This window comes from Bubalus bubalis, chromosome 2 (genome assembly GCF_019923935.1).
Source record: "Bubalus bubalis isolate 160015118507 breed Murrah chromosome 2, NDDB_SH_1, whole genome shotgun sequence".
NCBI lineage: Eukaryota > Metazoa > Chordata > Mammalia > Artiodactyla > Bovidae > Bubalus > Bubalus bubalis.
The window spans coordinates 128,790,263-128,815,315 of record NC_059158.1 but is presented as its reverse complement, the minus strand read 5'-3'; the positions used below and the strand labels follow the sequence as shown (position 1 = coordinate 128,815,315).

The 25,053-nt window shown below is 38.9% G+C and overlaps 1 protein-coding gene across 2 annotated transcripts in view; it reads right to left on the bottom strand.

The window, feature by feature from the left end:
- CNTNAP5 (contactin associated protein family member 5) overlaps positions 1-25,053 on the bottom strand; it is a 1,053,040-nt gene that overhangs the window by 298,995 nt on the left and 728,992 nt on the right. For both annotated transcript variants that reach the window (XM_025277585.3, XM_044936563.2), the window contains exon 13: positions 14,647-14,847. In XM_025277585.3, the coding sequence (XP_025133370.2) occupies positions 14,647-14,847 (201 nt within the window). The remainder of the gene's footprint in view (positions 1-14,646; positions 14,848-25,053) is intronic.

Here is a 25,053-nt window from a genome sequence, read left to right as displayed (position 1 = left end):
AATATCTCCAATGTGCCAAACTAAACTTATAGCTTAACAATCTCCACAACACCTAGAATATAGTTGGCATTTTTCATCAGACCCTACACATACACACACACACACACACACACACACAAACACATGTATGAAGGAAAGTGCACAGAAGTAAAAACACCATAATGCGCTCACCCTTACCTTTTAGCAAAAATGAGAGGACAGTGAAAATTATAAATATAAAAATACCTCTGTCATTTAAAAGAACTTAGGTAAATTGAAAACTTAAATTATGAAGGCTACAGGTGTCCAACCATGTTTATCCTTCCAATGATATTCCAATGATATGGGTGCAATTAATGCTACTTTTATCAACTTCATTCTTTTTGATGAGGAAGCTGAAGCTTAGAGATGTTAAGGACCTTACCTAAGGTCTCATGGCTGATCTGCAGTGGACCAGGGGCATGGACAGAGCCAAATGATACCATGCCCTAGGCTCCTCAATGGACTCTGCTGCTTTTCTCTGGCACCGTTATCATGAGGACTCCAGGCAGGAAGGAAATACATGCTTAGCTCTGAACCCCTGGTAACAAGCTATGAGATGCCATTATAGTATAGACTGATGGGCTTCATCTGTGCAGCTGGTATAATTGTATTCTCATGTCTACCTTATCACCACCAAATATGTTATAAAGTAAATTATGTAATTGACACATAAATATTCTATGAAGTTAATGTTTTTGAAATAATGTCATTTGCAGTAATGTGGAAGGACCTTGAGATTAACATACTAAGTTAAATTAGTCAGAAGGAGAAAGACAAATACCATATGATATCACGTATATGGAGTCTAAATATGACACAAAGGAACCCATCTACAAAACAGAAACAGTCTCACATGTGATTGTCAAGGAGAAAGGGACATGGAAAAGGACAGACTGGGAGTTTGGGATTAGTAGGTACAGACTATTATACAGAGAATGGATAAACAAGGTCCTATTGTATAGCACAGGGTGCTACAGTCAATATCCTGTAATAAACCTTAATGGAAAATACACAAAAACAATGCCTATATTTATATGTATAACTGAATCACTTTGCAGTACAGTAGAAATTAACACAACATTGTAAATTAACCATACTTCAAAATTTTTTTTCTAAAAAAATAAGTTAATGTGTTTGCTATTCTTGACTTGTTATGACCTTGGGAAAGTTTCCTACCTTCTCTGCACATCACTATTACCATATGGAAAGCACATTCTGAATAGATCAGGTGCGTGAAGATGCCAAAAATATCATCTCCTATTAATATATAAATAAGTTATCATATTTCATGGCCTTAACAGTCTCAGAAAAGTCCTTCTCTCTCTATTTTCTTGATTTATTTGTTTTATCAACTCTTCTTACTCCCTGTGATAAGAAAATAATAAGCTGTGACATCCATTTTAACTCACTTTATGTTGGTTAGTATAGAATTGTCAGGGCAGAAAGGACACTTGGAGAGCATCACATAAAACCTGAGAGGATTAAAGATGGAAGAATTGATGCCTGTAAAATGTAAGTAACTTTCTCGAAGTCACAGAGAGTCTATGGTGGAATCAGAACAGGACAGCAGCTCCCAACACACAGCCCAGCCCTTCCTATTTTATGAAGCTTCTTTCTACTTATAAGAGTCCCTGAAACAGACTTAGTCAAATGCATGTGTTTCACTGTGTGTCTCCTGATGTAATATGACTACTAGCAATACTTTTTATTAGTTGGGGAAGAATTTTCTTTTCTTTCAACTACTATATACTAAATGTTTATTGGGTGCCATTTCTCAGCATTCTGAGGTTAAAAAGGTAAATGAGACAAAGAAGTTCCCTTTTTCATGAAGTTCCCATTCTCCTGACAGAGGTAGACAGTAGACAAACAAATTGGAAGAAAATATCAGGAAGTAATAACTTCTATGCAGAATTTGGAAATAAGGTAAAATGAAAAGAACAAGGGGATGGATACTTTAGTATATGTCAAATTTAAGTTAAGCGAGAAGAGGAATGAAGCCTCTGAATATTGAAAATAGCTAGAACCCCACTATTAAGAGGTGGCGGGGGCAAGTTTGGCAAGAAACAGAATAAAGGGAAACAGAGTGAAATTTAATGGACAGATGGGTGAACAGGAGCTGGGTAAGTGTCTCAGCTGGCAGAGCTCTGTTAGCCACTGTGAAGAGTCTGGGCTCTATCTCAAGGGCACTGAAAAGAGTTTGAATTTCAGTTGTTCAATCTTGTTCTGGAAAGATCATCCCTTTGGCTATGTAGCAAGAAATCTAAAGACCAGGAAGTTGGGGGTACAGGGTGGGGTAGGAGAGGAAGCAGGAATTAGATGCACTTGTTTGGTCTGGAGATGATGGTTTACATTCAGGGAGTAACAGTGGAATCAGAAAGCACAGGCTGGAGCAGAGTCAGCTGTGATGGATGAGTGTGAGTACTGGTTGGGGTCCCAAAGGGGAAACAGAGGTAGTGGGGAGGGATGAGTTCTAGGTTGTGCCTTTAAGAAGCTAGATAGATGGTTCAGTTCAGTTCAGTTAGGTCGCTCAGTCGTGTCCGACTCTTTGTGACCCCATGAATCACAGCACACCAGGCCTCCCTGTCCATCACCAACTCCTGGAGTTCACTCAAACTCATGTCCATCAAGTCGGTGATGCCATCCAGCCATCTCATCCTCTGTCATCCTCTTCTCCTCCTGTCCCCAAACCCTCCCAGCATCAGAGTCTTTTCCAATGAGTCAACTATTCGCGTGAGGTGGCCAAAGTACTAGAGTTTCAGCTTCATCATCAGTCCTTCCAAAGAACACCCAGGACTGATCTCCTTTAGAATGGACTGGTTGGATCTCCTTGCAGTCCATGGGACTCTCAAGAGTCTTCTCCAACACCACAGTTCAAAAGCATCAATTCTTCGGCGCTCAGCTTTCTTCACAGTCCAACTCTCACATCCATACATGACCACTGGAAAAACCATAGCCTTGACTAGATGGACCTTTGTTAGCAAAGTAATGTCTCTGCTTTTGAATATGCTATCTAGGTTGGCCATAACTTTCCTTCCAAGGAGTAAGTGTCTTTTAATTTCATGGCTGCAATCACCATCTGCAGTGATTTTGGAGCCCCCAAAAATTAAGTCTGACACTGTTTCCCCATCTATTTCCCAGGAAGTGATGGGACCAGATGCCATGATCTTAGTTTTCTGAATGTTGAGCTTTAAGGCAACTTTTTCACTCTCCTCTTTCACTTTCATCAAGAGGCTTTTTAGTTCCTTTTCACTTTCTGCCATAAGGGTGGTGTCATCTGCATATCTGAGGTTATTGATATTTCTCCCTGCAATCTTGATTCCAGCTTGTGCTTCTTCCAGCCCAGGGTTTCTCATGATGTACTCTGCATATAAGTTAAATAAGCAGGCAATATACAGGTTTGACAAACTCCTTTTCCTATTTGGAACCAGTCTGTTGTTCCATGTCCAGTTCTAACTGTTGCTTCCTGACCTGCATATAGGTTTCTCAAGAGGCAGGTCAGGTAGTCTGGTATTCCCATCTCTTTCAGAATTTTCCACAGTTTATTGTGATCCACACAGTCAAAGGCTTTGGCATGGTCAATAAAGCAGAAATAGATGTTTTTCTGAACTCTCTTGCTTTTTCGATGATCTAGCAGATGTTGGCAATTTGATTTCTGGTTCCTCTGCCTTTTCTAAAACCAGCTTGAATATCTGGAAGTTCACAGTTCACGTATTGCTGAAGCCTGGCTTGGAGAATTTTAAGCATTACTTTACTAGCGTGTGAGATGACTGCAATTGTGCGGTAGTTTGAACATTCTTTGGCATTGCCTTTCTTTGGGATTGGAATTAAAACTGACCTTTTCCAGTCCTGTGGCCACTGCTGAGTTTTTTAAATTTGCTGGCATGTTGAGTGCAGCACTTTTACAGCATCATCTTTCAGGATTTGAAATAGCTCAACTGGAATTCCACCACCTCTACTAGCTTTGTTCATAGTGATGCTTTCTAAGGCCCACTTGACTTCACTTTCGTAGTACCATTTATTAAATTTGAGAAAGGTAGACAGGTGAGTGGATTTGAGGGGTTGGTAGAAGAGAGGACATAGCTACAACTTCAAAAGTCAACAATGCTCTTGGATAGGTAAATATCACATGTACAATAAGTAAAATATAGTTTAGAAAATTAGTTTGTCTACAAGCCAACAGGAGACAAATCCCCTAATTGAACTATTTCACCAGGTATATCGTGGGATTCTGAGACCCCCTCCTGGAAGCCAAGGGAGCTAATATTCCCCTTGCTCTTTGGAAAAAGGGATAAAACAGTTACTAAAACAACAGCAGTATCTTAATATCTATGCAACTTCCAACATAAACTTATTACAATTATAGTCAAGGGAACTGAATCTTACAAAACCTATGTAACTTGCCCAAGATCTCCCAACTAATAAGTAGAAGACTTATTAGCAGAATTGAAGACCTAGTTTCATGATTCCAAAATGTAAGGTCATTTGGGGTTGCTGCCACTGTACTACATCTTCAGATTAGAAAACAGGATCCTTCTTCCTGTAAATACATTTGAGGCAAACTAAGTGAATGTGATCTTTAATGGTGTGAGAAGAAAAATAAAAACTTAACTGAATACAGGGTCCACATGTTGTGACACGGGTTATCTGTATTGACTGTTTAATGACTAATAGTCTGAATGGAAATTCACTTGCAGCCACATTCAAATCATGTTTTGAATTTATGTAGTAGTTTTATTTCCCTTAGATACACCCATATTTCTTCTTTCATTAAAGTGTATGTCTTCTTTGTAAAATCTACCCACCTTTAATTTTGACTTTATGTCCTTAGTGAAATACAATGACTAAGTTATTAGAAGATTTAGTAAGGTGGCTTTAGCACACAGACTTGCAGTGACTAAAATGCACTGACTTGATTAATGTGATGATATTTTTATATTTTTTTAAGACCTGTGGCAAACTCTTATAAACCTATTTTAGCTGTATTACATTAGGGGAGACAAAAGTTCCTAAAAGGGACACATGGAGAGTCAGACATATTTCCAGGCTGAATTAGAATTGATCGATCATTGGCTGGCAGGATATCAGAGTGAAAGAACCTGCACTGAGCTGTGTTTGACTCCTGCTTCTCCCATGCATTTGCTGGACTTCCTTAAGCCAGTTGACTATACAAAATTTTGAAGACATAGTAAACATGCATTTTACTTTTAAACATGTGCCTGCTGCTGCTGCTGCTGCTGCTACACTAACCCTATTACAAGACGCAATAACATTTGCCTCCCTTTGCACAATGACTAGCCTGAGTGACTGCCTTCTAATATTTACAAAGTTGCAAAATTAATACTGTTTGACTTGTAATACTAGCAAATAAAATGCAATATAGCTTTCACCTGATTTACTCTGCTTATTGGGATGTTGGTCCCTGAAAACTACCCATTGTATTATGAGAAAGCCACGCCACAACAGAGAAAGAATGTATATTCAATTAAGGTCCCAGCCCAGAGCCAGCACCAACTGATGGAGTGAGCCCCAGTCCTAGCACCAGGTAATGTGGAACGGAGCAGAGACACTACATGCTGCCGGACCCTGTCCCAGCTTCAGATTCATGGGCAAAATGAATGGAGAAAACATCCTCAAATGATGCCACCAACAAGAAATTAATTTCAAAACTATGCAAATGACTCATAAAAGTCAATATTAAATAAACAAGCCAATTAAAAAAAATAGGCCGAAGATCTAAATAGACATGTCTCCAAAGAAGACATACAGATGGCCAACAGGCATGTGAAAAAATGCTCAACATCAGTAATTATTTAAAATTGCAAATCAGAACTACCATGAGGTATCACCTCACACCAATCAGGATGGCCATCATCAAAAAGTCAACAAATAATAAATGCTAGAGAGAGTGTGGGGAAAAAAGGAACCAGTCACTGTAGGGAACAGTTTGTAGATTCCTTAAAAACTAAAAATAGAGTTATCATATGATCCTGCAGGGGCTTCCCTGATAGCTCAGCTGGTAAAGAATTTGCCTGCAATGCAGGAGACCCCGGTTCGATTCCTGGGTTGGGAAGATCCCCTGGAGAAGGGATAGGCTATCTACTCCAGTATTCATGGACTTCTCTGTTGGCTCAGATGGTAAAGAATCCACCTGTGGGATTCTGGGTTTGATCCCTGGGTTGGGAAGATCCCCTGGAGGAGGGCATCACAATCAACTCAGTATTTCTGCCTGGAGAATCCCCATGCACAGAGGAGATCAGTGGGCTACAGTCCATGGGGTCACAAAGAGTTTAACACAACTTAACAACTAAGCAAAAATGATCCTATAATCCCACTCCTGGGCATATGTCTGGAAATAACTATCATTCGAAAAAACACATGCACCTCAATGCTCATGGCATCATTATTTTATAATAGACAAGCTATGGAAGCAATCTAAGTGTTATTTAACAGATAAATGGATAAAGAATATCTGGTATATATACAATGAAAAACCAGTCAGCCATAAAAAAGAATGACATAATGCCATTTGTAGCAACATGGATAAACCTAGAGATTACCACACTAAGTGAGGTAAATCAGACAAAGACAGACAAATATCATATGATATTGCTTATATGTGAAATCTGAAAAAAAAAGCTACAAATGAATTTATTTACAAAACAGAAATAGACCCACAAACATAGAGAACAAATGTATGGTTACCAAATGGAAGCAGGGGAGGGATAAATTAGGAGTTTGGGATGAACAGATACACACTACTATATATAAAATAGATAAACAACAAGGACTTACTGCTTAGCACATGGAACTACATTCAATATTTCATAATAACCTATATGGGAAAAGATTCCGAAAAGAATGAATATCTGTATAGCAGAATCATTTTGCTATACACCTAAAACTATCAGGATATTGTAATCAACAATATTTCAATTTTTAAAAATTACTATTGTTTAAACCACTAAGTTTTATGGTGGTTTGTTACATAACAGTTGATAACCAGAACATAAGATAAAACATTTATTTGGATACTTGTATTTTTATATGATTATCTTCCCTTCCTCTTTGAAATGTTTTTATGTTTTCTGGGTGTTATTTTGGAATTTAGATGGAAGTGAAAGCTAGAGAGACATGTATTTGAAATGGTATCTAACACTTAGTGGCTAGAAGACTTTGCATGACCCTCATAGTTTCTTAGAGCTTCCCCGTCCATCAATAAAACTGAAAATAATACCAACTTCAAAAGACCATTGAGAGCATTAAATGAAATAACGTTCAAAATACCTGGTGCACAGAAGGAGCTCAGTAGCCAAGAGTCAATATCATCGCCAGCAGTGGTGATATCAAAGAGTATGCAATACAGGGACCATGAGTTTCTTTATAGATTAGATTCTTGCTGTACATAAAGTAGAAATAGTTTTTTATTAAAGAGATTTCAATTACTGCTCTGGTATTTTGTCTTGCAGATGTTACGGTATAGTTTTGTGGTTTTGATTATATTGCTCCTATGACAAAAGTTGTTTTTAATGGTATGGTTGACAGCCTGGTGTAATGAAAAGACCATGTGCTATGGGATCAGTTCTACCCCTGTATTTTGTGTGCAAATGTGCACAAGTGTCTTTGGTTTGTTTCTGTTATCCCTATTATAATCATGAGGGCAGAAATACTGGCTTTTTCACTGTTTAATTCCCACTGGCCAGAAAAGTATGTGGTGTATAATGGATAATCAATCAATAAAGATTACTTAAAAGAAAATACATTGTCATCATCTGTTAATGATCTTGTTTGGTACAGATATCGGGGACAAAGAGCTTTCAGTTTAGCAAACACCAGCGCACCTTGTAGTGCTATTTCTTTCATCTCAGTAATTTGATTTTTTGGCCTCATCATTCCTTACTTAGTTCTAAACCTAAATGTTAGCTTTGTACACACTGAAAGTTGAATATTGCAGATGGTCACGAGGGTTTCTATACACAAGTGCATTTACAGATCTATTTTGACATATAAAGATTATATAATGAACATATATAGGGCTTCCTAGGTGACTAGGTGGTAATGAATCCACCTGTCAAGTAGGAGACACAGGTTCAATCCCTCGGTAGGGAAAATCTCTAGAGAAGGAAATGGCAACCCAGTCCAGTATTCTTCCTGGGAAATCCCATGGACAGAGGAGCCTGATGGGTTACATTCCATGGGGTTACAAAGAGTTGGACATGATTTAATGACTAAACAGCAGCAGCAAATAGAATATAAATAATGCATATTTTTAATACATATTATAGTGTGTATATCCTGGAGAAGGGCATGGCAACCCACTCCAGTATTCTTGCCTGGAGAATCCCCATGGACAGAGGAGCCTGGTAGGCTACAGTCCATGGGGTCACAAAGAGTCAATTGAGCAACTAAGCACAGCATATAGTGTGTATGTATGTATATAGTAATATATATATATGGTCTAAAGTATATATTATGTGTTATATATATGGCTAGCTAGCTGTATGTTCACTAAAATATCATTAATTAAGGGAAATTTGAGAATTTAAAGTAGTGTAAGGAAAGTAGGATTTTATTACCTTCAAAGTCATGGGAACATTACTAGCCATAACAATTGACTTCAGGTGGAAACCCCTCATGACATGTCTGCATGAATAAATGAATAAGAACCTATTTCTGGGAGAGAAGTAGGGGTTCTGAGGTGCTATCAGGCACCCCATCATTAGTTCTTCTGAGGAACTTAAACAATTCTCACCACAGACTTGTTTGCAAGACTGATTTGCTTGAGGTCAAGCTGTCCTATAGATATTAGATTTCAAAGTAATGGGGTCTGAATGTCCAATGATTTTATGGGTATCATGACTGACTTCTTATCTCTGCCTTAGTAAGCTCATAGCTTTATTGGGAAAGGTATTCCCAAACAGGATTTCAGTACACAGAGTGCTAAGTGCAAAAACACACATACCACCTAGATACTTAGACTGTGATGAGTGAATTCAAGGTGAGGATTCTAGACACCATGGAGATGATTAAAAGAAAAGGTGGGGGACAGATAGGACTCTCAGTCCCCATTGCCTGCAGGGGCCTGGCCACCCCAGGAGGTCTCCTTCCTATGCCCCTCTCAATCTTGTCCTCCTTCTAGGCTGATGGACTGTGGGTTATGGAGCAAATTGGTCATGTGATTAAAGTGCTTTCTCAATAACTTTTTCTTCTATTCCCTGTGTGCATCCAGAACAGGATCCTTTTTCATTTCATATGCTTATCACATGATACCTTCAGATCTGGCCTCAGGCAAAATTCCTATGGAAGTGCTGACCTTGAGAAAACGCCTGAGCTCAGCCAGCACAGCCCTTGTCCCTGGGCACAAATGGCCACCTCCTAACCCTGTGGCAGGGCACTGCTGAGAACTGGCTGACTGAGTAATGCTGTCTTGGAAACTTCTCTGTAGCACAGAGTCTCAGCCCTGCATCAAGCTCAGGGTAAGAAGTAGCAAGCAGATATAACTACAAAGATGTGTGGGAATAACACAGACACTTTTCCCATGGACCCTAGTGGCTTGGAATTCTTGTCCATTGCAGAGTTTCTAGTATAAACTTTCAGTTAAAGAGACAGATGACACATTTCACTGGCTGGCACTTATCAGCAGCTCTGGGGGACAATATCAGAGGAAACTGTCAGAAAATGACAGTGTCATGGTTCAGTCACTAACTAAATGAAAAAGACACAGTGCTGATCCAAGCCTGACCTTATCCTGCTTGTCTTTCTCCTCTTTCTGCTTCCATTGCCGCTAGAAAAACAGAACCAGAGCCAGAGGCAAGAGCAGACAAGAGACAGAGGAGACTTTGGTGACAATGTTTGGGATACACAGAGCCATATGGAGGGGTGTGTGGGCCCTAGAGGCTGCAGCATGTGAGCAAGGACACTGCCAACCTGTGAAGTTGCCCAGGAATTGCCCTCTTCAAGCCACCTTGACAATCCCACAGCCTTAATATACATGACTCTGGCAGCTGACTCGTCTCTCCATCTACATTTTCTTACAAAATAAGGAAAGTCATACAAACTCACGTATTCCCTGATGACCTGACATCCTTATAACTTTTGGTTCTTTGAGTTTTGCATGACTATCAGAGATCATATCCTCACTTTCTCCTTTAATTTTGATTGGCATCTAATTTATTTACAATGCTGTGTTAGTTTCAGGTATGCAGCAAAGTTATCAGTTATGTATATCAACTCTTTTTCAGATTCTTTCCCATATAAGCCATTGCAGAGTACTACATAGGCCTGTGCTATACAGCAATCCTTATTAGTTATCTAGTCTTTGCTTTGCCCTGAGGCAGAGCAGGGTGCAGGTCTGTCCCTTGCCAACTGTGTGGCACTGATCAAGCATCCTACCCTCTCTGAGGTTCTATTTCCTAAAATGCCAGGTAGGATAACAACCCTTCCTGAGTAGAACTGTTGTTTGGATTACAGATCATGCTTGAAGACATCTTCAAATATGAGAAACAGTCACTGGCAGCCATTTAGAAAGTTACTTATTTTTCTCCTCTTGCTGTCTTTCATTTCCTCCCTTTATTATCTATTGTGTATAGTCTGGAGGAGGATCTATAGCAAGAAGGCATCCTTCACATTCTTCTCTTATTGATCTGAGTCCACTGTAGCCAAAATGTACAATATCGTATTTCTTCTACTAATCCTGAGTGCCTGTAGTTATCTCCTTCCAATAAGCTATGGGAATCAGACTACATATTTTTTAATTAACCAAAAATATTTAAAATTGTCTTTGATCCTCCTCTGCACTTATCAGATTGCCAAAGTTGAAGTGAGGTGTTAATACCTAGTGCTGGGAGATGGGCACCTGAGGCCTCACGGTGATGTTTGGAGTATAAATTGCTCTAACTGTGACCCACTGCAGATGGCAAGATGGCAAAAGTCTTCAAAATATGTACACACTTTGACTTGGTAACCGCACCTCAAGGAACTTATCCTAAAGATATTATATCTGTGTGCAAAAAATTTTTTGCAGCGTGTATAATAATGAAAAAGAAGGAAAAATCTAAATGTCAAAACTAGATCTGTTCTGTCTGTCCATTGTGATACATCCATATAATGGAAGACTTATTAAAAAATAATGCTATAAAATCATATTTACTGATACAGAAAGATATGTGTATGTTGTGTGTGTAACACATACAGTAACTAAAACAGTTTCAGTGGGGGGCCCTGACTTCAGTAGATAAGGGGAACCCTTCCTCAGCTCTTCTAGAGAGTAGGTTGGGGAGGAGATGATGATCTCTAGTCCCTCCTCTGCTCTCCCTGTCTCTCACCAGGGGAAGGGATTTTTGTAATGGTTAGAGAAATTAGGTAAATATCCCTGTAGGTGTGTGCCTGTTGTGGACTAAATGTGTGTGTCCCTCCAAAATCCAAATGTTGAAATCCTAACCCCCAATTTGATGGCATAATGAGGTGGGGACTTTAGAAGGTAATTAGGTCATACCCTCTCTCTAGAATGTGCTCAGGGAATTTATAACAGTTGAACTAGACAAAAAGCACATGCTATTCACAATAACCAAGATACGGAAGCAACCTAAATGTCCACTGACAAATGAATGGATAAAAAAGATATGGTGTTATATATATATATATATATATATATATATATATATATATATGATGGAATATTACTTAGCCTTTAAAAAGAATGAAATAATTCCATTGTAGCAACATGAATGGAACATAGAGAGTGTCATACTGAGTGAAATAAGTCAGAGAAAGACAAATACCATATGATATCACTTATATGTGGAATCTAAAATATGATACAAATGAACTTATTTACAAAATAGAAACAGACTCACAGACATAGAAACAAACTTATGGTTATCGAGAGGGAGTAATAAATTTGGAGTTTTGGATTAAAAGATACGTACTACCATATATAAAATAGATAAACAACAAGGGCCTATAGTACAAAGGTCTTATTTAGCTATGTACAGTATAGCACAGGGAACTGTACTCAATATTTTAATAACCTACAAGGGGAAATATATATATATACACACACACATATATAACTGAATCATTTTGCTGTACACCTGAAACCAACCCAATTTATAAATCTACTATACTTTGATTTAAAAAGAGAAGCATATACAAGACAATGGTAAAGTCAAGCTGATATCACAGGATGCATATACTAAAGGAACCCCAAAACATAATTTAAAAAGACACATCTATACCAATGTTCATAGTAGCACTGTTTACAACAGCCAAGGCATGGACGCAACCTAAATGTCCATTGACAGATGAGTGGATAAAGAAGACGTGGTACATATGTACAATGGAATATTACTCAGCCATGAAAAGGAACAAATTGGGTCATTTGTAGTGATAAGTCTGTCATACAGAGTGAAGTAAATCAGAAAAAGAAAAACAAATATGGATGGTATGGGGGATGGGAGGAAAGTCCCAGAGAGAAGGGCGATAACACATATACATGCACACACACACATACACACACACACATACTTATGGCTGATTCATTTTGTTTTATAGCAAAAACTAACACAACATTGCAAAGCAATTATACTCCAATTAAAAATAAATGAATAAAGGAAATCCCATAGTCAGAATGAACATAATTCCATTTTCCCTAAAGTTCCACCAAACCAATGTTAGGAAACTAGAAGCAACACAATTAGAAAAGGGTAGCATGGTTTTCTAGACACAGACACTGCAAAGAGTGCTGAGAGTGACATGCAAGTTTGACAGTCAGGAGACAGGGAATCTGAACACATACAAATATTGACTCTCTGAGGATACTGGTAAAAAGGGACACCCAGCAGGGCCTCTGATCTAATCGACCCTGCGAGCATGGCTGAGTCCATGAAGACTAAAATAACTGATTTTCACAATGATGATCCCAAGTAATCAAGAAAAGGTTACATTTCACATTCAGAATTCTCTGCTTAAGAAGGCAAGGGAGCATGTAATCCATTTGAGAAACATTTTCATTTCAAATAGTTAAAAATTCTTTAAAAACAGTTTGGGTGCTTAAAGGGGTAACTGACAGTTACCTAGAAAATTCACTTATGTAGAACAACTTTTTCCCTAAAGACTCTAGATCAGTGAGGTGATGGGTAGTTGTATTTAGTTAGGTTTCTAGCACTTCTTCTTCTTTGACATTTCATTGTCTAATTTCCTGAAGCCTTTCAAAATTCCTCACTTTCAAGGAACATAAATTCCTTAAGGCTAAAGATTCTGACACCCTTTCTTGGATATTCCATATCCCTGTTATACTTGGGCTTTTTTTTTTTCCTGTCACAAATGATGAACTGACATTCACAAAAATAACAGACCCCCAAGGCATGCATCAACTTTGACCAAGCCCTCTTGACATTTTGCAAACCCTTTTGAATTATGGTAAGCAATCCTAGAATTGTCTTTTGCAACCCTTTATCAACCATTTGATCTAGAAAATACAGAAGAACAATCAATATATAAATAAAGTTAACATAATTTTTAAAGCAACCTTTATTTTTTTAAAGTCATTTCTCCTTGTTTAGGAAAACATCTTAGGAATTCGTGCAGAAATCAGCAACTTTTAGAAGATGTCTGCTCTCTTTTACTAATCCTGGATTTCAGCTGTAGCATTTACAGCCTCCAACCAACTCTGCTTGCTTCAGGCTGGCCTTCACAATCCAAACTGACTCTGGCCAATCTATCATGTTACTGTTTGCCCTGAATTCAGTTGTTTTTGCATACTGACAGACTCCCTTGATTTGTGTCAATTCTAGAGTCGAGGGGAGATTCTGTTAGCAACCAAGGACCTCTGTTCAGTCCCGAATGGTAGGTTTTCCCTTCAATTCTAGGGCTTGTCCCTATACTTGTGCTCCTAAGTGTACCATTAAATCCCCTGGATTGTCTGGGTGTTGAATATAGTGTGCAGTGTTCAATACATTGCACCCTTAGAGCTATTTTCCTTTTTATCTTCATTTCAAAAATCTGAACATAAAGCTAGCATGTACTTGAACTGTTGGTGAAAATTAAATGTTAATAAAGTAGTATACCCTTTAAAAAAAAAAAAGAGTCATTTCAATTCAGGCCTGCACTTTTCAGATAACATGAGTACTGTAAACACACAGGATGTGCCAGCCTGCCCACTGAGCTCATTGCCTAATACTGCCCCATTATGCATCCTTTCCCCAAATATAACTCACTGCAGTTTGGTGAATGAGCTGAAATCCTTGATGCTTTCTAATCTGCCGGAAAAACCATTTCCTCCTTCACACTTTCTAAATCTAGTTCAAGAGTCATTGCTCTCAAGAAAATTTCCATTCTCACCAGTATTGCAAAATGGGTGTTGTTACTGTCCCTTTTTTGAAGATGAGGAGAAAAACTTGAGAGGCTACAGAACCCCCTTGAGGTCACGGCCTGGGCACCAGAGAAAGAACCAGCCCATCAAGTGTCTCTCCTGGTGGCATTTTTCTCATGTATAGGGAACCATGTAGGTGCAGCCCCCTGGTTGGCAAACCTTTCTCTCCTTGATATTCCAGGGTTGGGGGCCCATGTGTCACACTGTGGTCCCCCTGTGTGGCACATGCAAAAGGGCCCAGGAGGGGTGTTTCTTACCTGGTGTGTTGAGCAGGCGAGACCTCTTGCAGTGGTAGGCTACCTCCTGCTCACAGTGCTCGGAGCCATCGATCACTGCTTCCAGCTGCTCCAGGCTGCCTCCGTAGTCCAAGGTCATGGAGTAGGGCTTCTCAGGGTTGGCACCTTGCACATGGGTCAATTCTGTGTTGTTGTGCTGCATCAACGTCCAGATCTTGTCCTCTGCCCAGAAAACATAACCCAAGCAAGGTGAAAAGATGATCATGCTTAAAGGCCTCCAAAAAGCTGGAAAAGTGAAACAGGATTGTGTGAGCAGTGTGATGTTTGGTGGCTGCAGGTGCATCAATTAATTGCCACTTGAGTGTTCTACTCATAAGAATTTAACCCGAGAATTTTTTCTCCTAGAGTTCCACCCAGAGGTAGTGTGGGGGTTAATTGTCTTAACAGCTAAATTTGTGAAGCCCTTACTCCACAAGTTCTATGCTTAATGTCCATTATCTCATTGAAAATGGACATGATTTATGAAAAGTCATAAAACAAAAATAGAAACAGACAACAGAACAGGAATAAAAGGAAATGAATTCATCAGTTGTGGGAAGGACAATTTGGAAGGGGAAGAACTTAGAAATGAGATATTTTGTGATCAGAAGTAGAATGTAACTAAATATGCTCAAAGATAACTATCATGGTGATGACATACATAGAAGAATATAGATCACTGACAAATTATCAAATGTACAACCTGTCGGTAATTAAATGAACAAAAATAAAATGTTAAACGTTTCCAATTAATAAATAAATAAAACTGACATCATCTAAATCAGAGGGAGTTGGTCCTGCCATGTTAAAAATGAGGGAAAAGTGAATAAGGAAAACTAGGCAGGTTTTCTAAGATTATATAGTTAGTTAATGACTAAGTGAGAATTGGAACCCAGGATGTCTGACTCCAAAGACACTACTTCCAGATAGTGATACACACTCTTCCTCACAAGAGAAGCACTAGCATAGATCATTTTCTCAGGGAACCATAAGCACCACTTTGAAAAGAAGACCTAGTCACAGAAAGCGTGTGTGACATATACATCATAACAAGGATGGGCATGTGTAATACACACATACATGCAAGGCACATAACTGAAGCTTGTTATTTATTCTCCATGATACTTCTACTTACCAAAAATATTTTAAGAGTTTTACATTAAAACAGCATGCGGAGATGAGGGCCTAAAGATCAGGGAAGGAGAACATGCTTTGCCTTCTATCCGTAAGAATGGAAGGTGAAGAGAGGAGAAGAATTTTATTTTTAGAGCTTGGGAGATCTGGACTTGAAAGCTATTCTATGAACAAGAAGCTTGGGCAAGTCAACTTCCCTTTTGGAGGGGCTTAATTTTATCATCAGTTTTAAGAAAAGAAGTTATGAAGTCACAAGGCATTTGGGGATGCATCAGACATTCTGGAATAATAGACTGAAATATTTTCAGCAATCAGACATAGAATTGAATTCCGAACTTGCTCACAAATAAAGTGAAAGAGGAAATAGGAAGACTTGAAAAGCTTTTGTCATCTGAGAATCTTGCCCACATAATAACATCATTACTCTTCATAGATGCTCAGAGATGAAAAAGAACCTTGCCCAGACATCATGTGGTTTCCGTCCTCTCTCTCTCTCACTCATTTAGTTTCACAAATGAGGAAACCAGAGTCTAGGAAGGAAAGGAATGACCCACAGCATATCTATTAGATGAGCATGGTAAGCATATACACTGCCACTGTGACAAATATTTCTAGTTATAGTATATAACCAGCACTACTTAGAAGCAAGATGGTGGCAGCTGGTCATGAAAAAGAAAATAATATTAAAAACAACTGGCAAGCAGTATCCCTGGTCTTACTTTCTCTGTTTCAACTCTGTATATGAGTTAGGATAAGTAACTTCATTGCCCTGAACTTCAGTTTCAATATATTTTTAGAAAAGGGAGGAAGAGAAAGTTTGATCTTCACAGTTCCTAAATGAGGAAATATTTATTGCAGCAGAAAATTAAACTCTGCTCAAACATTCTGATTCTTCTTAACACTCTTTTCCTAAACCAACCCCCTGATAACCCATATCTCCAATGTTTAATTGAGTGACATTTTCTATAAAGTCTAAACAAATCAGAAGGTTATTGGATTTTGGTTTTGAAAGCAAAAATAAGGCTTTATTCATATTGGTAAAAATAATAATGTTACACAAACAATGAATCAGAAATTTCAAAAATGTTGGTACAAGTACAGACAAATGTCGATAAAATAAACAAAGTAGTCATTCAATAATACAACACTGTAGAAGGAGAAATAAAAACTGCCAATTTTGAAATGTCCATGGTACTTACAAGAAATGGAACTCTAATGAGATGCCATGTTACTGTTCCATTCTAAGATATTTTACATACATTATCACCAGAACTCATAACAATCATGGCAGATATCAATATAAATATAGAAACAAACATAGATATTATAGGTATCCATATACATACAGATATAAGAAGGAAAGAGAAAGTAAACTTGTCCCCAGTCTCAATGTGTCCAATCTGTCTGACTCCAAAATTGGTCCTCACAGCATCACTAAATTACACAAATTTGGATTTCCTTCTAAATGTACACTGATTTTCATACCTTTGTCCATCCAGTGTTCATACACTAATTAAACAATCTGCTTATTCATTTACTCATTAGTTCATTTTTTTTCCAAAATCTTACTCTATCTTTGGCAAGAGGGAGAACAAAGAGTGGTATCAGAGAGACAATCTTTTATCCCAAAGCCACAAATATCGCAACCCCCTCCTTCTGGACCCAGAGAGTGAAATTTTCAGAGTTGAACTCTTGGCACTTTTTGATATATGCGATAGACAGAAGACACAAAGGAACAACTAAGGGCTCCAAAAGCTCCCCTCAATTCACTTAACACACATCACAAGCACGGTCTGACCAACAGGAAGAGAGACGATTACTCGAAACCTAGGGTCTCTTAGGTGGTTTCATTTCAAAGACAGCCTTTGTCATCTCATTATTTTTCTCCTGGGTGATAGAAACATAAAGACTAAAAATAAGAAGAAAACTGGATGTTATCTTTTTCTCACTTTCTATTTTTTCTCCCACTTCCTGGGTTGCTGTGCAGATTAGGCCCTGAACCTGATGAAACATGAAAAGCCAGGGGTCAGTGCCACTCAGGAGAGTCAGCTTTGATGGCTGATGTTCCTGATGCATGGAATAAAGTAGGGACAGGTAGTTTTAGCTAGGGAAGGTATAGGTGAAAGATCTCAAGTAACATTCATTTTGAATAGGCTTTTAGGGGGACAGAGGGTGATCCATCAGAGAAGGCAATGGCACCCCACTCTAGTACTCTTGCCTGGAAAATCCATGGCTGGAGGAGCCTGGTAGGCTGCAGTCCATGGGGTCGCTAAGAGTTGGATACGACTGAGTGACTTCACTTTCACTTTTCACTTTCATGCTTTGGAGAAGGAAATGGCAACCCACTCCAGTGTTCTTGCCTGGAGAATCCCGGGGACGGGGGAGCCTGGTGGGCTGCCGTCTATGGGGTCGCACAGAGTCGGACACAACTGAAGTGACTTAGCAGTAGCAGCTGCAGGGTGATCCATGCATGGACCTACATATACTATAAATAAAACTGGACTCATGAGCTAAATATTCAAGATGGTAAATTTAGTCAGTGGGCAATGGACAGAGAGCAAATTTTGGCCTCAGAAAATCTAGATTTGTAAGTCAGCCCTACACTTATTGGCTAACCATACTTGGTCAAATGATTACTTTTCTGAAGTTCAGTTTCTTCGTCAATTATACTTTAAAAAGCAGCAATGGTGCCAACTGTAGAGGATGGTTGTAAAGATTAAGAGAGGAGATCAGTGTGAGGAATTCTATTATTAACTAAATAATTAGGTATTTAATAGGGATCTGTGTGTATCACTTAGAAAAAGATATATGACATCTCCAAATCCAGGAGCTCACAGATGTCTGATGCTGATATTAACAAAAGCATTAAAAACAAGGAGAAGATATGACTGGTCTCTTGTGGTTCTCAGGATAGCCTGCTTCAAGAAGGTTGTTTCCCAGTCCAGAAAGGAAGATCCACAAACATCTAGAGGAGAAACACACTAAGCTTGACCTTCTCTCTGCAGATCCATGAGGAAAACATACCAGATTCAAAAGTTCCAGAATGGAAAATGCTTCCCCCTGGTAGTCTGTGAACTTGGATTTTCACACAAGGAAACCAAACAGGAATAGTTTCATGCAGAGACCAAGGAGGAAACCAGCTAAAAGCTATGATTGGCAGAGCATCATAAAATCCTCCAGGCTCCAAACAGCACCTCAGCTGATGTGCCTCCAGCACCATCCCTCTGCCACATGGTGTCCACCCTAACTGCTAGTCTCTAAAGATGCATTTAAGGCTTCAAGGTACCATGAGACAGCCTGGCTTTAGAAACCCACCCATCTGATGAAGTCTATGTTCTACTCTAGTAGGAAGACTTTGAACAAGTTATATACATCTCTAAAGTTTCCTCATTGGTAAACAGTATATTTATATTAATCTTTCCATCCATGATGATATAATGATCCAGTATCATGTTTTACATGGACTTGTAACTGGTTGTCTGGCATGCAAAAGAGTGAAAAATCTTTATATTCAAACTTTTCTATGACATTAAAATGAGGACTGGGACTTCAATCCTTAGAGAGTTAGGGGTGGGAAACTCATCCTGCAAAGGAGGTTAGCTAGCAGACTCCTTGTGATATAGCTGCTACTATATATAATAAATGATTATTATCTTGTTGAATTACCTTTTCACTCTGAAATAGCCTCATGTGTTTCTAGATTTATTTTCATTCCTTGCATTTCAGAAATGTCTACAACAGAATATGTCATTTACTTCTCATAGACCCAGAAACCTAGAAAATCATTGCCCTTGATACCACGGTTTGCTACCCAGGTCATTTTCTATTGTTTCTTCTACTGTATTCAGTCCCATGATGGGAAACAGAGCCACTCTTTCTAACTTGCTTAAAGGAATACAAGTATTGAGTTACTGAAGACAAATTGTCTGCTTAAGAGAGGACAGCATTTGAAGATTTTTTGAACTGGCAGAAACTTATTCAATTCACTAAGGATCTTAGTTAGTCTAAAATAAGTTATTATGCATTTTAAATGTTTATTATCCAGTAAATGGCTGGCAAATATTTTCTCTAATTTCTGAGATTGCTTTTTAATTTTGTTGACTATTTCTTGTGCTGTACAGAAGCTCTTTAATCCGATGTAGTCCCACTTGCTGATTTTTTCTTTTGTTTCTTGTGCTTCTGCTGTCAGAGTAAAAAAAAATCATTGTCAGAATGTCAAAGGGATTTCTTCCTTATGCTTTCTTCTAGGTTTTTATGCCATCAGACCTTCTGTTGAAGCTTTTACTCTTTTTCAGGTTAATTTTTGAGTAGTATAAGATAACGGGTCTGATTATTTGCCTGTCCAGTTTTCCCCACACCATTTGTTGAAGAGATTATCCTTTACTCTTGAGTATTCTTGGCTCCTTTGTCAAATATCAATTGATCCTTTATGTGAGAGCTTATTTCTGGGCTCTCTATTCTGTTCTACTGGCATATGTGTCTATTTTTATGTCAATATCATAATGTATTAATTACTGCAGCTTTGGAAAAATGGATAGATGTTTAAGTGCACAAACTTGTGATTAGCAGATAAATAAGTTCTGGATATCTAATGCACAGCTTAATAATTAGTCAACAATGCTGTATTATAAACTGCAAAGTTGCCAAGACACTAGGTCTTAATCGTTCCCACCAGAAAAAAAGAAAATAACTACATGACATACAGAGGTGTTAGCTAAGCATGGTAATCATACTGTAATATATAAATGTATAAAATCAACATATCATACATCCTAAAATTACACAAAGTTGTATGGCAATTATAAGTGATCACTCACCTAGAGCCAGACATCCTGGAATGTGAAGTCAAGTGGGCCTCAGGAAGCATCACTATGAACAAAGCTAGTGGAGGTGATGGAATTCCAGTTGAGCTATTTCAAATCCTGAAAGATGATGCTGTAAAAGTGCTGCACTCAATATGCCAGCAAATTTGGAAAACTCAGCAGTGCCCACAGGACTGGAAAAGGTCAGTTTTCATTCCAATCCCAAAGAAAGACAATGCCAAAGAATGCTCAAACTACTGCACAATTGCACTCATCTCACATGCTAGTAAAGTAATGCTCAAAATTCTCCAAGCCAGGCTTCAGCAATACGTGAACCGTGAACTTCCTGATGTTCAAGTTGGTTTTAGAAAAGGCAGAGGAACCAGAGATCAAATTGCCAACATCTGCTGGATCATGGAAAAAGCAAGAGAGTTCCAGAAAAACATTTATTTCTGCTTTATTGACTATGCCAAAGTCTTTTACTCTGTGGATCACAATAAACTGTGGAAAATTCAAGAGATGGGAATACCAAACCACCTGACCTGCCTCTTGAGAAACCTGTATGCAGGTCAGGAGGCAACAGTTAGAACTGGACATGGGACAACAGACTAGTTCCAAATAAGAAAAGGAGTACATCAAGGCTGTATATTGTCACCCTGCTTATTTAACTTATATGCAGAGTACATCATGAGAAACGCTGGGCTGGAAGAAGCACAAGCTGGAATCAAGATTGCCAGGAGAAATATCAATAACCTCAGATATGCAGATGACACCACCCTTATGGCAGAAAGTGAAGAGGAACTCAAAAGCCTCTTCATGAAAGTGAAGAGTGAAAAAGTTGGCTTAAAGCTCAACATTCAGAAAACTAAGTTCATAGCATCTGGTCTCATCACTTCATGGCAAATAGATAGGGAGATAGTGGAAACAATGGCTGAATTTATTTTTCTGGGCTCCAAAATCACTGCAGATAGTGATTGTAGCCCTGAAATTAAAAGACACTTACTCCTTGGAAGGAAAGTTATGACCAATTTAGACAGCATATTAAAAGGCAGAGACATTACTTTGCCAACAAAGGTCCATCTAGTCAAGGCTATGGTTTTTCCAGTGATCCTGTATGGATGTGAGAGTTGGACTATAAAGAAAGCTGAGCACTGAAGAATTGATGCTTTTGAACTGTGGTGTTGGAGAAGACTCTTGAGAGTCCGTTGGACTGCAAGGAGATACAACCAGTCCTGGGTGATCAGTCCTGGGTCTTCTTTGGAAGGACTGATGTTGAAGGTGAAACTCCAATCTTTGGCCACCTGATGAGAAGAGCTGACTCATTTGAAAAAGACCCTGATGCTGGGAAAGATTGAGGGAAGGAGGAGAAGGGGACAACAGAGGATGAGATGGTTGGATGGCATCACTGACTCAATGGACATGGGTTTGGGTAGACTCCAGAAGTTGATGATGGACAGGGAGGCCTGGCATGCTGAGGTTCATGGGGTCACAAAGAGTCGGACACGACTGAGCGACTGAACTAAACTGAATTGAAAAAACAAAATGTTTGCTTTTTAAAAACAGCATTCACCACAGAACATTAAGCAGAGTTCCCTGTGCTATACAGTAGGTTGTCATTAGTTAACTATTTTATACATGTATCAATAGTATGTATATATGTCAATCCCAATCTCATAGCATACCCCATTCATCCCATTCCCTATTTTCCTCCTTAGTGTCAGTCAATACACCTGTTCTCTACATTTGTGGCTCTATTTCTGCCTTGCAAACTCTGTGGTGACCTAAATGGTAAGGAAATCCAAAAAAGGGGTATATGAATATATGCTGCTGATTCACTTCTCTGTACAGCAGAAACTAATACAACACTGTAAAGCAAATAAACCAGAACTAAAAAAAGAAAAAAAAAAAAAAACACATTCAGTCCAGTGCACTTGCCTGAGTATAAGTGATGCTGTAAGGTATTATGCCATCTTTAAGTATAAAGAACTTATGAGTTATAGGCCATCAAACAGCATGTGTTATAAAGATCCAAGGCTTCATTTCAAAAACATGACAAGGGTTGTTATGAAGACTAGTACAGCATTTCTTATGTTGCTTTGTGGATTTAGCTTTCAAGTCTATCTTCGTACAAACTTGAGAACCTCCCAGGATGTGAAATGTATCATTCTGTATACACTGTGTGCTAGTCCTCAGGGCACAGACACAGGTGAATAAAGCATGCTGAACTCTTTCAAAATCTTACCATCATTTGAGGGCAAAAGTGGCATATATGAGAACTACAAATGCCTCACACTAATATAAGCACTCTTGAGATTACGAGTAAGTGAGGATGCCCAGAGGTCTGCTGGGGCTGGGTTGGAGCTGGTGATAGAGAAACTGTACTCTGTTTCCCTTGAGAATGGGCAGGTCAACACTGGTCTTTCATCCATAGACCATCAGTATCTTGGCTAGCACTAAGCACCCTGTAAGACTTCAGGAAATCTTTATCAAGAGGAGGCTAATCGTCAGCATGTACAGTAAGTCCCCTACATATGAATGCTTAAGTTACAAAGATGTAAACGTGTGTTCCATCAGGGCCAGGCATGAGCAAACTGCAGTTTGCCCTCTGTCTCCTATTGCTGACGATTCTTCACTTTACTATATCCCACCTCCTCTCTGTCCAGTCAGTAACTCTTCTTGCCTGTTCACTTGATGCCAGGCACTGTATGCCAATTGTTGTACTATACTACTGTACGTACTTTCCAAGATACTGTACTGTAATATTAAGGATGTTTATATTTTTGTGTTTGTTTCTTATGTATTATTTGTGTACTGCTACTGCTACTGCTAAGTCACTTCAGTTGTGTCCGACTCTGTGCGACCCCATAGACGGCAGCCCACCAGGCTCCCCCGTCCCTGGGATTCTTCAGGCAAGAACACTAGAGTGAGTTGCCATTTCCTTCTCCAGTGCTGCCATTGCCTTCTCCAGTGCACAAAAGTGAAAAGCGAAAGTGAAGTCGCTCAGTCGTATCCAACTCTTAGCAACCTCATGGACTGCAGCTTACCAGGCTCCTGCATCCATGGGATTTTCCAGGCAAGAGTACTGGAGTGGGTTGCCATTGCGTAACAAGTATTCAAAACCTAGTACAGTCGCCTCATGTGAAGAGTTGACTCATTGGAAAAGACTCTGATGCTGGGAGGGGTTGGGGGGCAGGAGGAAAAGGGGACGACAGAGGAAGAGATGACTGGGTGGCATCACCGACTTGATGGACGTGAGTCTGAGTGAACTCCGGGAGATGGTGATGGACAGGGAGGCCTGGCATGCTGCGATTCATGGGGTCACAAAGAGTCAGACACGACTGAGTGACTGAACTGAACAGTATAATGCATATAGCTGATTGTGTTAGTTGGGTACCTAGACTAACTTTGTTGGATTTATAAGCAAATTGGGCTTATGAATGTGCTCTCAGAATGGAGTTTGTTCATATGTAGGGGACTTATCGTATTATATAAGCATCCACATGTAAAATAATTTTCAAGTGATAAGATCAAAACACACACACTCAACAACATCAACAAGAGAAAAGTAAATGAGGTTTCACAGAGTGCCAGCAGGGTATCAATAGCAGGATATTCCAGAATAGTCCATATCTTTATCTTTCCTGTGAAATCTTTCCTAGTCATCACCCCAGGAAAACTGTTTCGGAACCTTCATCCTGGAGCTTTAGGTGATCCACCTTGATTATTCTTGCTTTCATTTCAGAAAATAAATTCTTTACATACAGAGCAAGCGTTTAACTCTCTTATTTTGGTTCTCATTCTATCTGATTGGTATTATTATTGTGATGATCACTATTATTAATAGTAGTCCTTACAGATGCTATAAAATATTCCATCTGTTACCATGGAGATCACCACTAAGAAGAAAAAGCAAACAGAAGAAAAGTGGAAAAAAAGACAGAAACACGTGATAACTCTGATTAATAAAACCTCATTCTACACACATATCTGACTCTGCAGAGCAAGGAAAAAACTGTAAATTTTCTCTCACAATGCTTGGAAAGAAGAGAGAAGTCTACAGATTGTCAATACCCAGCTTAATTGAACTTAAATCACTATGGGGAGCTGCTTACAGTCCTTTGAAAAGTGTGCCAATTCACTTATACTCCCATTGCAATAAAACAAGTCTATATTAAGGTCACCAGGGTCACTTCTGGTACAGTTATCTAAGTTGACAAAGTGAATTTTCTATGCCAAGGGTAAAGATAGCTTAAATAATTCTCAAAGCACTGTCTTTACCATTCATTTACCATCTATGCCATTTCTTGTCATTTTGCACTGACAGTTATTTAATTTTTCATATGTTTGTCCCTTATCTCCCCATTTAAATGTTAGGCAATATCTACCGAGTAGATATCGGCTTGGGAAGGGTTTCTGTGGTTAGTGAAGGCAGATGTGATGGAGGAAAGCAAGG